Here is a 12,084-nt window from a genome sequence, read left to right as displayed (position 1 = left end):
ATCTCTTCTTTCGAAATTAAAAAGCAAAATGGCGACACAATTTCCGAAAAACGATAAGCATGTTTCTTTTAAAGATAGTTAATTTTTTTTTTAAACCAAAAAATAATTATAGAGAACTGTGTGCTCACTATGGAATAAACTATGTTTTTTTTTACCTAGAAATTTTTAGCCTAAACATTTTTTTCTTATTTCTTTATCTTCCAAACATTTTTCCGGACATAATGCTAGATTTTCTTCTGTTTTTTTTTCAATCATCTTTTAATACAAATGCCTAGCTATTAATCCATTACGCCCATACTTTTAGCCTAAATTTTTCCATTAATTTTTACTCTTTTTTTATTTCTATTTACATTTTATTTCTCAATAATTTTTCTCATGTCATTTTTTTTTCTGTGGTAATTTTAACTTGTCACCATTTCGTTATAATTTTTCTCATCTCACATAGTGCCATAATCTTTTTTGGCTCTTATCTTTTTCTTTTTAAATTTGTTTACACTTAATTTTCTTACCGAGTTTTTTTTCACTGTTTTTATATCCCAAAAGAATTTTCCACTGATTTTAATTTTTGCTTTCCTAACTGCATGAGAAAATAAAAAATTCCATTTCATAAATGACTTTATCCTTATACACTCACAGTACCATAGAAATGCACTATTTTTTTAGGTTATTAAATTATAGAAAAAATTTTACTGTCTTATGGCAAGGTCTTCGGATGAGACACAGAACGCAGTCCATGCGTTCACATGAAAGGAATCGAAATTCCAAGAGCTTTCGGAATTCTTTTCGAAAATTAATCGAAGATAGTTAAGTTTGAATACTAGCCGCTAGAGTAGCCATTTCTGCTCGAATAATCGATTTTTATAAATAAAAAAAGTGCTAATAAATTCTATGTCCAAAATTATAGACTCCAGAATTATTCTTGTAACTTTACAAACTTTTGATAGTAGGACCTTATAATCAATACATGATATAAGGAAAATTCTCAAAATCACATCCTAACACGTTTCTTTCAGACGCCAGTTTTTCTCTTCTTTTCACAATTTTCACTTAAGAAATGTCAGACAAGGTTTCCAAACATTGAAAAAATAGGAAACATAGAAAACTTGAAAATTTGTATTATGGCGTCTATACACTAGAAATAATTTTCGTAAAAAATTGCTCTTTTAGAGAAATTTTGACGTTTCTGCCTACAATAATGAGGAAAATTTTCTTTAACCCTTTAAGGACGAGAAGGTCAAAAATCGGAGGTCAGAAAAATCACTTTCCTGAGTTTTTAGAGCAATACACAACTTTAGATGACCGTATTAAAAATTTCATTTTTGGGTCACCAGTGACCCAATCGTCCTTAAAGGGTTAAAAAAAAGCCTCTCTTTAAATTGCACACTAGTTAAACGACTTTAGTGCTAATTTTACTTAAAAAAAGAAGAAATTTTAAATGATTTATCACTTTAGAAAGCGTTCAAGGACTTTGACAGTTATACAACGCGCCATCTACACTGGGCTCTTCGATATTCGGTTTATTGGAACTAAAAATGACAGAGGAAAACCCATGCCAGAAAAGCAACTTCTTTTTGACTTTCTCGTGCGTTTGACAGCTGTCACGTAAATTTCTGAGAACAGAGTATACTGAAGTAGATACTTTTCAAATGAGGAACCTTTGAAATTGGGCTTTCTTATCCTAGTTTAATGAAACTGGAAAGTATCATGATAAAATTTAACTCAACAAACCAATTGCGATGCTAAATTAGATCGTGATTGATAAGGCTCAATTCCATTTAAAAATAAAAGAAAAAATCAATTTCCAAAGCTGTCCCTATGCAAAGGTGACCTACTTTCCCCTAAAAACACTCTTGATAAAGTAAACAAAAATACAAAAGTATGAATTTCTTCAATCGAGTACTGAAAGCAACCTGTTTGACGTATACGTCAAGCTTTCCGATATTCGTGGATATTCGGCTGTTCGATATTCAGGCGACAGCTGTCTAATATTCGAAAAAGTCTAAAAATCCCTCTGTCATGGGTTTTTATCTGTCATTTCCAATTAGTCGAATATCTAAGGTCCTAGTATAGATGGCGTGCTGCGTATTTCACTCAAATTCATTCAAAAGTTCTTTACTTTACAGTAAAATTGACATTCATGTAATTCTTCCAAGAACATTAAAATTTTCCTCTTATTAGAAATGTCAAAAAGCGCCAAATGCTGAAAATTTTAAAAATTTCAATTGTTTTTGACGTAAAGATAACGCTTCAAAAAAGTAATCTTGAGAAGCATTCCAAGCTTTTATTAGATTTTGTATGCTTCAAGGGTACGTAAATTTACTTTTAGTACTTTACGAAGTTTATCCCCCTGACCTTGTCCTAATAATTCCAAAAGTTTATTTTTCGGACTTGGATAATTTCGACAGCTGTGACATCTCTGATCTGATTTTTCTAAATTTTAGTTAATTTTTATTTGAAAAATCAAGCTTGATTTCTAGGCATTCGGAGCAATTTTCGTCTAAAATTGCTTTCTTATGTGTAAAGACCATTAGATACAATTTTCGTCAAAAATTGCGTTTTTAGAAGGAAATTGTCATCACTTGTAAGTGGAAACGTCAAAATTCTGTCAAAAATGCAATTTTTGACGAAAACTTTTCCCAATGTGTAGAGGACTTAACTCTTTCGTCTCTTTTGGGACTCTGAGTACCCAAAGAATAAAATGACTATTCTATGAAAAACAATGTTTTTTTAAATATTCAGAACTGATAAAAATCCGATTCTTGTGGATGATTACAAACTATAAGGATGTCCAAGTGTAAGGTATTTTTTGTAGGACCTTAATTATTTCCTGAGCTTAGATATTTTTGATTAATAAAATAGTAATTATGATGGAATAGCGTGTATTGTCCAGAGACGTTAACCTGTAATTCTCGTTAATTCAAACTTTCGAACTTCTAACGGTTCTTGTTTTTAAATCTTTCTGCGAGTCATTTTCGAATAGAATACCGAAATCTCAGCCACAGAAAGCTTTCAAAATCGAAAAGTGACGTGTAAATGCAGGGAATTCGGATTTTCGAAATAAACAAAGCAAAGATGCCGTATTTAATTTCCGAAAAATCAAATAACCACGATCGTGTCATCACCGAAAACCTCTATTTCCTTATCTTAAATGTCTATTGCATATTTTGAAGGTAGATTGTTGCATTTTGGTAAAAAGAAACATTTAAAAAAAATGTCTTAGTTGAAAACACTTAAAAATGAGGTAGTTGGTAAATAAAATGTTCTTCAAAACTGAGAACATAAAAAAAATCTATTTTATCGTTACAGCGTCTTATATTTGAGGTATTTGAGTCATTTGTTGTATCCTGTTAAAAGATTTATCTCAAAAAAAAAAATCAAATCATACAAATAAATTGATTTAAGAGTTCTGATGCATCTTGTACTTGGTACAAGAAGGGATAGACATTGACAATAAACAGATGAGAATTGCATCAGAAAGTCCCAAAATCAATTTATATACACTATCGTTCAATTAAATATTTCATAATTAATATTTTTCTTTAATTATTTCTTAATTGACACAAAAAAAAATAAAAAATAAATTGTAGCAATTAAATAGAAGTATCGACGCTCCGTACTTTTAAAAATGTTAAACACTTTTAAAGTACTTCAGTGGTAGCGTCTAAGATCACAGAAATTTACTGGGATATTTTTTTTTATATTGTTTTTTTATAATCGATTTCGTTACTTCTCTTTTGACTTTTCGAAATCGATGTTGCTTTTTTTTAAATATTTTTTTCTTGTTACACAAATTGTGAGCTGTGGAAATTCATCGTGTATTATGCACTTTTTTTTGGGGAGGGGGAAGTTAGAACAAAAAACTTGTCAAGTTTGTTGCATAATTTTCACCACTATTGTATTAAATAATAATTATAATTAATAGTAAAAGTATCTTTTATCTTTTTTTTCAATAAATTAACATTTTCTTCACGTTTTATTTCAATAAATTATCACCCTGTTCATGTATCCATGTATTTTTTTCTTTAAATTGTTTGTAACTATTGCAATTACTGTTCATTTTTCTTTTTTTATTCTTGCATAACACTATATTTCTGGTTCTCTTAATATTTTTTACCATTTTTTCTTCTTTCAAAAGAAAAATTCTTCATCCTTCATTTCTACAATCTTAAAGAAAAAAAATATAAAACTCGGTAACTTTCTTTACTAGCAAGAATTGCGTGGTAGATTTCTTTAAAAAATCTTTTTTTTTTGCAATCATCCCTTCGATCTCTTATTTGTCTCTTAAAATAAGAGATCTCTTAGAGATGATCAATCGATCATTACAGTACTAAGTTATACTTTTGTGGGCAGTATTGCCCCCAACAGCTCAATTTTTCACTGATAATTTTATTATCAAAAAATTCATTACTTCATTTCATAATTTTTCATTTCAAGACAACAAAATCTCCCTCTCTTGATGTAAAATTTGCTGAGATTCCTTCAAGACTATTTCAGGTAAGTTTTGCATATTACAAGTTCTCTATTTAAATTTAATAATTATAAAAATTGTTTCTGGGAGGCACCGGTTTGTTTCATCATTCTATTTAAAAATCTTCTATGTTTTTTTTTCTTTATTTCTTTAATTTAAAAAACTGTACGTATATTGCATTTTAAAAAATTGTCTCACTGAGATATTGGCAGTCAAGAAGTCTCCTATAGTTGCCTCTATCATCCGGAAAAAGGAAGTTTTTTTTCTCTTGTTTGATTCTGCAGTTGCTATTTGTGGTTATGTGGCTCTATTTCACCTTTTTTTCTATTACCTTATGATCTATTGTTTCTTGTTTTTTGCTATAAAATATTTCAAAAAAAGGTAATTTCCCATTGAAATATGGCTCAGATAAAAGCACTTGATTGATTATGATTTGTACATTGAATTGTTTTCACTTCATTTCTCTTCAAACGAAATTTATACTTCGGAATTAAGAAAGTTATGATTAACGTAGAGTTGCTTTTGTTTAGCAAACGTCAAATGTCAAATAAATGTTTACGGAACAAAAGCAATTCAGTGTTGATCATTAAAATTGTTAACTGGAACCAAGGTTTTTAAAATATTTGAGGTTAAGGCTCTCTCTTAATCAATCTACGTTGAGAAAAATTCAAATTCAAGCAAGCTTTTCTTCAGTAAATTGATTGCAAGCCAACAACCTATACCGCTGATTCACTAAATTTCCGAAGAAGGTATTCGGAATGATAGGTTACCGTAGATGAGGGTGACATTGCATTCCGGGTATGATCTTGCAAGCCTGCTTCTCGTAATCTTTTCCTTAATTGTAGTAGTTAAAGATCATCTAAAGACCTTCCGTAACTGCTAGAATTAAGGAAAAGCTTAAGCAAAGAACAGGTGCAAAGTCACTCGCTGATTCATTGAATTTCCGAAGAAATAAATCATGGGTTACCGTAAATGCGGGTCTAGAGATAACCTTGCAACACTGCTTTTCGTAAGCTCATCTTTAATTCTAGCACTTAAAGATAATTTCAAGACCTTTCTTAAGTGCTAGAATATAAGAAAGCTTAAGGAAAAAATAGATGCGAAGTCACTCGCTGATTCACTGGATTTCCGAAGAAGGTTTTCGGAATCATAGGTTACCGTAAATGCGGGTCTAGAGATAACCTTGTAACCCTGCTTTTCATAATCTCTTCCTTAATTGTAGCACTTAAAGATCATATAAAGACCTTCCGCAACTGCTAGAATTAAAGAAAAGCTTAAGAGAAGAATAGGTGCAGTCACTCGCTGATTCATTAAATTTCCGAAGAAAGTATTCGGAATCATAGGTTACCGTAGATGCGGGTTTAGGAATAACCTTACACTCTTGCTTTTCGTAAACTCTTCCCTAATTCTAGCACTTTAACATCTTCTAAGGACCTTCCCTAAGTGCTAGAATTAAAGAAAAGCTTAACGAAAGCATAGGTGCAAAGCCACGCGCACCTACGATACGTCAAATGTGACGGAGACCTAACCTAAAAACGAAATTAATCTGATCTGTCAAATGAGACCAATCAACTTCAAGCACTTTTAAATAACTGTTAAATGGTTTATGAAGTTGAAATGCCTCCCGGAAAAAGATTTAATTCAAGTATTCCTCAGGTTAAGCCGCTAAACGTCTTAGTTATACGGGCTTCAGACCTGAGGCTTAGCCATATGACTGAATTCCTCTAATCCGGCAAGATATTTCAGGAAATTCTTGCTTAGCATTGGATATTAAAGACAAATAATCCATTATTTTTTGAAAAACCAATAAAATTGTTTGTTATTATTTCTTTTATTATTTCTTTTGTAAAAAAAATTGAAAAAAACTTGTATGAATTAGTTTCTTTTGTGAAATTTCCAAAAATATTGAAAAATTAGACATTCAAATCGGCATGAAGCGTCACTTTGACAAATCTACGTTTTTTTTTGTATTAAAAAAATAAAGTGAATAGTTCGTGTTACCCGATCTGGATAAAATACCTGTTAAATGCGAAATAAATGTTCCATCTGTCAAAATGTTACAGTTTTTTTCCGTCTTTCGAAGAAATATTTTCTTTCGAGTTTTTCGAATTATATTCGATTTTCGAAAAATATAATTCTCTGTATTTTCTTTTCAAAAAATGCTGAAGCTATTTGCTCGAACACAGCTATTGATATTTTCGAACTTTCAATCTGAAGATCATTTTGAAAGTAAAAAAAAAACGTAGATAAATTCTGCATTGGATATTCATGGTCGAAAACGTTCGCCATTAATTTGCTTTCAAAAACGTTCAAGTTTGCTATAAGAAAAAACTTTTCAACCGTTTCTTGCTCTCAATTTTTATGTTAGAATCTTTCTTTCTCAAACGTTTTGCATGTGACTATACCACTCTATCTAACGTTTCTTTTTCTTTTGAATGTCACAGCAAATTCAATTTAGATCGATCGAATTTTGAGTGCAACAGAATGAAAAAGTCATTTGTAAAAAGTTTGAGAAATCATTGATTTAATGAAATTTTCTTGATCTAAAAAGTGTTCCAGATGCATTTGCAACTCTGTGAATCAGACGATTTTTTAGGTTATCCCTGACATAACCTCACATTCCAACATAACCTCTTCAGTGTAATTAGTGACAGCGGTTCCTTGTTTAATAACCTTGGTCTAGACTTTTTCTTTTTTAATATTTTGGCTATGTTGCATTTGTATTCAATAAAAAATGTAAATTCTCATTAAAGTCGGCAAAATAGAGAAGTCTTCTGTAAATAAGAAGAATTAGACAGAAACTAGACAAATAAGAGGTTAATTAAAAATTGGTTTTGTAGCAGGTACTCTGAGTTCAATAAGTAGTAATATATTACTATCAATTTATATCAATATATTAATTTTATTATTAGAATAATTTATTAACGCTGTTCTCTATGTATATATCAATTAATTATTGCAAAATTACAGTATCTATGATTTCATCTTCATTTATATAAAATTGTACAACTATGTACACAAATTGATTTTATGATTCAATAAAAAATATTCTTATTTTTTTTCTTTTACTTCATTCAATTTGTCTCTTCATTAACGACACTTGCGGTGATCATATGGATTTGATCTCGTATAAATCATGTCTTTTATGCGGTTTCTCGAGTTTTTCTTTTTGTTTCACGAGAAGGGTAACTCTATGATTTTTTTTCTTTGTGGTTTCTTTTGCTTTTTTTGGGATCATGTTTATGAGAAGGGTAACTTTGCATTTTGGTGATTGTGGGGTAAATAAATGAATGGAAGAAAAAAGTCCGTCTCACGCGAGAATCTCAGCAAGGAATCACATCAAGAGAGTTTTGTTTCTTGGTCAACAACCCTCAACACTTTCTACAGCCACTCACCCTACCTTCGGGTATGCAGGAACACCACGTGGGAGCCTCATTGCCTTGGGTTCAGAGGGTGCATAATGTTGGTGAGACAGTGTCTCTCTGTCTACTGACTGTGACTCTGCAGCTGACTCATTTGGTGCTGCTCGCACTTTATGCTGTTGATGTTGTACTGTTCAAGCTTGTGCTCTCGGGCGATATGTCTTCGCACCGTGTTGTTTCGCGTAAAGGTTCGCGTGCAGTAGGGACAGGGAACACGGATACCTTGATGGCGTTGCCGGATGTGAGCTCGCAGGTTTGTCTCGTAGCCATAGAGTCGTTCGCAGAATGGACACTTTAGCTTCTTGCCTGTGGATATCCAAATTGAAAATCTGTAAAACCAATTCTTAAACTTGTTGAAAATGTCGATCGACAGTCTATCATAAAGTCGCTCGATTTGTCGTCGTCAAAGCTAAGGTAGATAAGATTGGGGCAAAACTAGTCAGGGGTAGAGTTAGACAGATAATTAAGTCTTTTGCTATTACAGTAGACTCTCTCTCAATTGGGCATTTAGGGCAAAATGTCATCCGGTTTATCGATAGATTTGGGCGTCAAAGCCTTTGTAAATTCCACAAAAAGCGCTCAATTATAAAGAATCACGATGAAATAGGAAGAACTACAGCGAATTTGAGCAAGTTAGCTTCACAATTGAACGTGAAAATCGTCAACAAAATTTTTCGCCCGATTGAGAAACAGCCAATTAAGCGAGAGTCTACTGTAATTGAAATCTTTATCCGTCAAATTGTGGATGGGGAAACAATTTTAGGATTACCATGTAAGGTTCTTAAATGAATCCCTATGGTCAATAGCAAAGCCGATCCTTAAAAAACAATTAAAAACTCATGATGGAATGCTTAATGTGTTTCAGAATCAAATCATGAAGCCTTTGGCAACCCAGTCCGATAATGTTTTATGATAAAACCTTTTAATGTCTTTGAATTGAGCCCTGTAGGGCTCATTATGTAAGGTTTTTGATCTTCTTGCAATAGACCTCTTGCTAAATATGTGAAAATCTTCTAAATCAAACCTTGTAAGGGCTTAAATAGACTCAGGCTGATCCTCGAGAATATTAAGCCTATAGAATATGATAGTAAAGGATAAGGTAAAGGAAATTTATGCAAAGAGCTTCTAATTGATGTTCTAAATCCCTCAGTATACGACAGTTTGGGATAAATCAAATCTTTACTGTCAAATTTTACAGCCTAAATATTTTCGAGGATCAGCCTGGATCTATTTGGGCCCTAAGGGTCCTCAATCCAAGTTCTATAATGCTTTTATAGAACCTCTATCAAGGACGGCAAGACTTTTTAACAGGGCTGTGATAGGGCTACTAAATAAATAGCTGTAAGGACCTTCAATTATGTTATTTTGAGAACCTGAATCAGGCCAAAATGCTCTTTTACAGTTTTTGAATAAGCCTCTATAGAGATCCTAATTAAAACTATTTAGAAATTTCATTATGAAACTCGGAAAAACTCTAAAAGCAGGGGCCTATCAAGCCTAATAAAAGTGAAACTATTTTCCACTTTTCCTTGTGAAAATTTTGCAGATATTGCACCGCGACTTAAACAAATTTGCTCGTAGCTGTTGTATTATTTCGGCCAATTCTCTTCAGGAAAAAACTTGCCAATAGTCTTCAGTGCCTCTATAACAATACATATGGAAAAATTTAATGTCGAGAGGCCCCTGCTATAACTAGCCCTAATGGGATTCCTGAATGAATTGCTAAAGAGCTCCTCATAGAAACCAAATTAGGCATTTCAATCGAGCCCTGTAAAATGTCTTGAACATATCCAATAGAGCTTTTCAAGAAACCATTATAGATATTTTCAAGCAAACCTTTTAGGACTTTCTAAACGATCTCTAATGCGCTTTTAAAAACAAATCTTGTCAGATCCTTTTAAATAAAGCCTTTAAGAAGCTTTATAAAAAATTTATGCAGGGCCTAAAATAAGCCATATAGGGCTTCATGAACCAGCTTTAAAAGAATCTCGATTAAGTCCTGTACAGCCTTTTAAACAGCCCCATATGGTTTCTGAAACAATCCCTATAAAATTCCTTTAATTAGCCATATAGGGCTTATCTATCAAACTCTGTAAAGCTTCTTTAACAAATACAATAGAGCTTTATTTACGAATCCCTTTACGAGCCCAGTATGGCTTTAAAGGACTTTATAATGCCTTACAATTACACTTTTTAACGCCTCATGAATTGAGCCAAATTGATCCCTAAAGCTTCTGAATAAATCGCTATAGGGCTATTGAATTTAGCTTTAAGGAGTTTGTAAAATAAATCAAAAGGGCCTTAAAGTTGAGCTTTGTGTTTATAGAAAAGTTCTTCAGGGCCTCTAATTTATAAAAAAATAATAATAATAATCAAATCTCTTAGGGCTGACAGAGCTATTTAAATAAATTGCTGTAAGGCCCTTGAATTTATGCTATATTGAGTTTTTGAATCAAGCCAATAAGGAGTCTAAAGTTTTTTTTTATGGTTTTTGAATAAACCTGTTTTATAGGGCACTTAATTGAAATTATATTCCCGGAAAAACTCCACTAGCAAGCTATAATAGTCCTGAAAAACGTTCTGAAATACTTCTCAAAGAAAGGTAAATTTAGCTTTTCAATGTAGCCCTATAACATTTCTTGAAGAAGGCCTATAAAGTTTCTTTAAGAAAAAGCCTTCAAGGCTCTTTTTCAGAAAGCCTAATAGGGCTTTCTAAACAAACTCTAATGAACATTCAAACAAATCATATTGAGCTTTTTAAATAAGTCCTAAAGAGTTACATAAATACGCTCGATAGGAGTTTTCCAAATAAGTCTTATAGAGCTACATAAACAAGTTCTAAAAGAGTTCTAAAATAAGCCATATAAAGCTCCATAAATAAGCCCTGTAGAGCTTCTTAAACAAGCCTTATACGGTTTCTGAAAGAAGTCCTATAAAACTCCTTTAATTAGCCATATTTAGCTTACCTATCAAGACCCATACAGCTTCTTTAAGAAAGCCGATATGGCTTAATTTTCAAGTCCCGTAAGACCTCTTTACTATTACATTTTTTAACATATCATGAATTGAGCCCTATGAGGCACATGAAGACCTTGTTCTTCAGCACGTTTCCTTAACCAATCTATATAGGCTTTTTTTTTAACAATCCCCATAAGGCTTTTTATATTAAGCCAAATAGGGCTTCTTAAATAATCCCAAGTGAGCTTTTTAAGAAGGCTCTACAACACTGGTAAAAATAAAAGGATCAAATTGATCCGAATTTGATCCTTTTGCAAAGGGTGGATCAAATTAACATATTCTATTGTGATAAATGTGTATTCAAAATTCGAAATTTGATCCATCCTTTCCGAAAGGATCAAATTTGGATCAATTTGATCCTTTTATTTTTCCCAGTGAAGGCTTTTTAATCAAGCTCATCTACATGTAATGCTTCAAGAAAGAGTTTTCACGTGCTGGCAGTTTTCGTTGTCGATAATTGGTAGATAGGGTCTTTTTATAAAATCATGAAAAATACCATCATAAAAAAACAAAAAAATTGCTTCAAAAGGTTATGAATTTTCCTGGATTTCTTAAAACTGGAAGAATATATCTTTTCTCATAAAATCGGATCATCCGAAAAAATCTAGAAGTACATTTTGTCTATGATTTGAATAAAGTTATCAAAGCTTATATTATCATAAATTCTTATTAAGAATTGCTATTAAAATGTTAATCTTTGTGCTCTGTAAATATTTAAAACTTCTTTAACTCTTTATTGTTTCGTTAAGTTCTCAGTCAAGGCGTTATTAAATACGTATGAAGTATGAAGCACTGTAAACCCTTTCCCAAAGATTAATCTTTAATTTTTAAACTAAATATTTAATTTAAGTTTTTAATCTTTCACTCTCTCAGGGCGTTATCACACTTGTACATAGAAATTTTAATGTGATTCACATTAATTGTCGCTTGCGAGCGTCCAAATATGTTATTTGTGTCTTTGAGTCACTTAATATTTGGGGTTTTTCTATTTATTAATAAAGAAATGGACTTGGCCTGTAAAAATAAGTTGAAATTTGCCTAAAGCATAAATATTTTTCACATTAAAAAATTAAAGAGAAAATCGCATTAATTTTTCGCATTAATGCTATAAATCAATTTATATCAAATTTTGCGGGCCAAGTCTGCCTTTTTATCAACAAATAGATCAAATTTTGA

General features: G+C 31.7%; 1 protein-coding gene across 4 annotated transcripts in view; it reads right to left on the bottom strand.

The window, feature by feature from the left end:
• Positions 1-3,932: 3,932 nt before the first annotated feature.
• Positions 3,933-12,084, bottom strand: part of LOC129806013 (zinc finger protein chinmo) — an 84,611-nt gene continuing 76,459 nt past the window's right edge. For 2 of the 4 annotated variants that reach the window (XM_055854304.1, XM_055854305.1), the window contains exon 9: positions 3,933-8,196. In XM_055854304.1, the coding sequence (XP_055710279.1) occupies positions 7,955-8,196 (242 nt within the window). In that variant the 3' untranslated portion in view covers positions 3,933-7,954. The remainder of the gene's footprint in view (positions 8,197-12,084) is intronic. The other 2 variants (XR_008752140.1, XR_008752141.1) reach the window with 2 other exon arrangements.

Source organism: Phlebotomus papatasi, chromosome 3, assembly GCF_024763615.1.
Source record: "Phlebotomus papatasi isolate M1 chromosome 3, Ppap_2.1, whole genome shotgun sequence".
NCBI lineage: Eukaryota > Metazoa > Arthropoda > Insecta > Diptera > Psychodidae > Phlebotomus > Phlebotomus papatasi.
The sequence above is the reverse complement of the archived record's forward strand: the minus strand, read 5'-3'. Positions and strand labels throughout refer to the sequence as shown.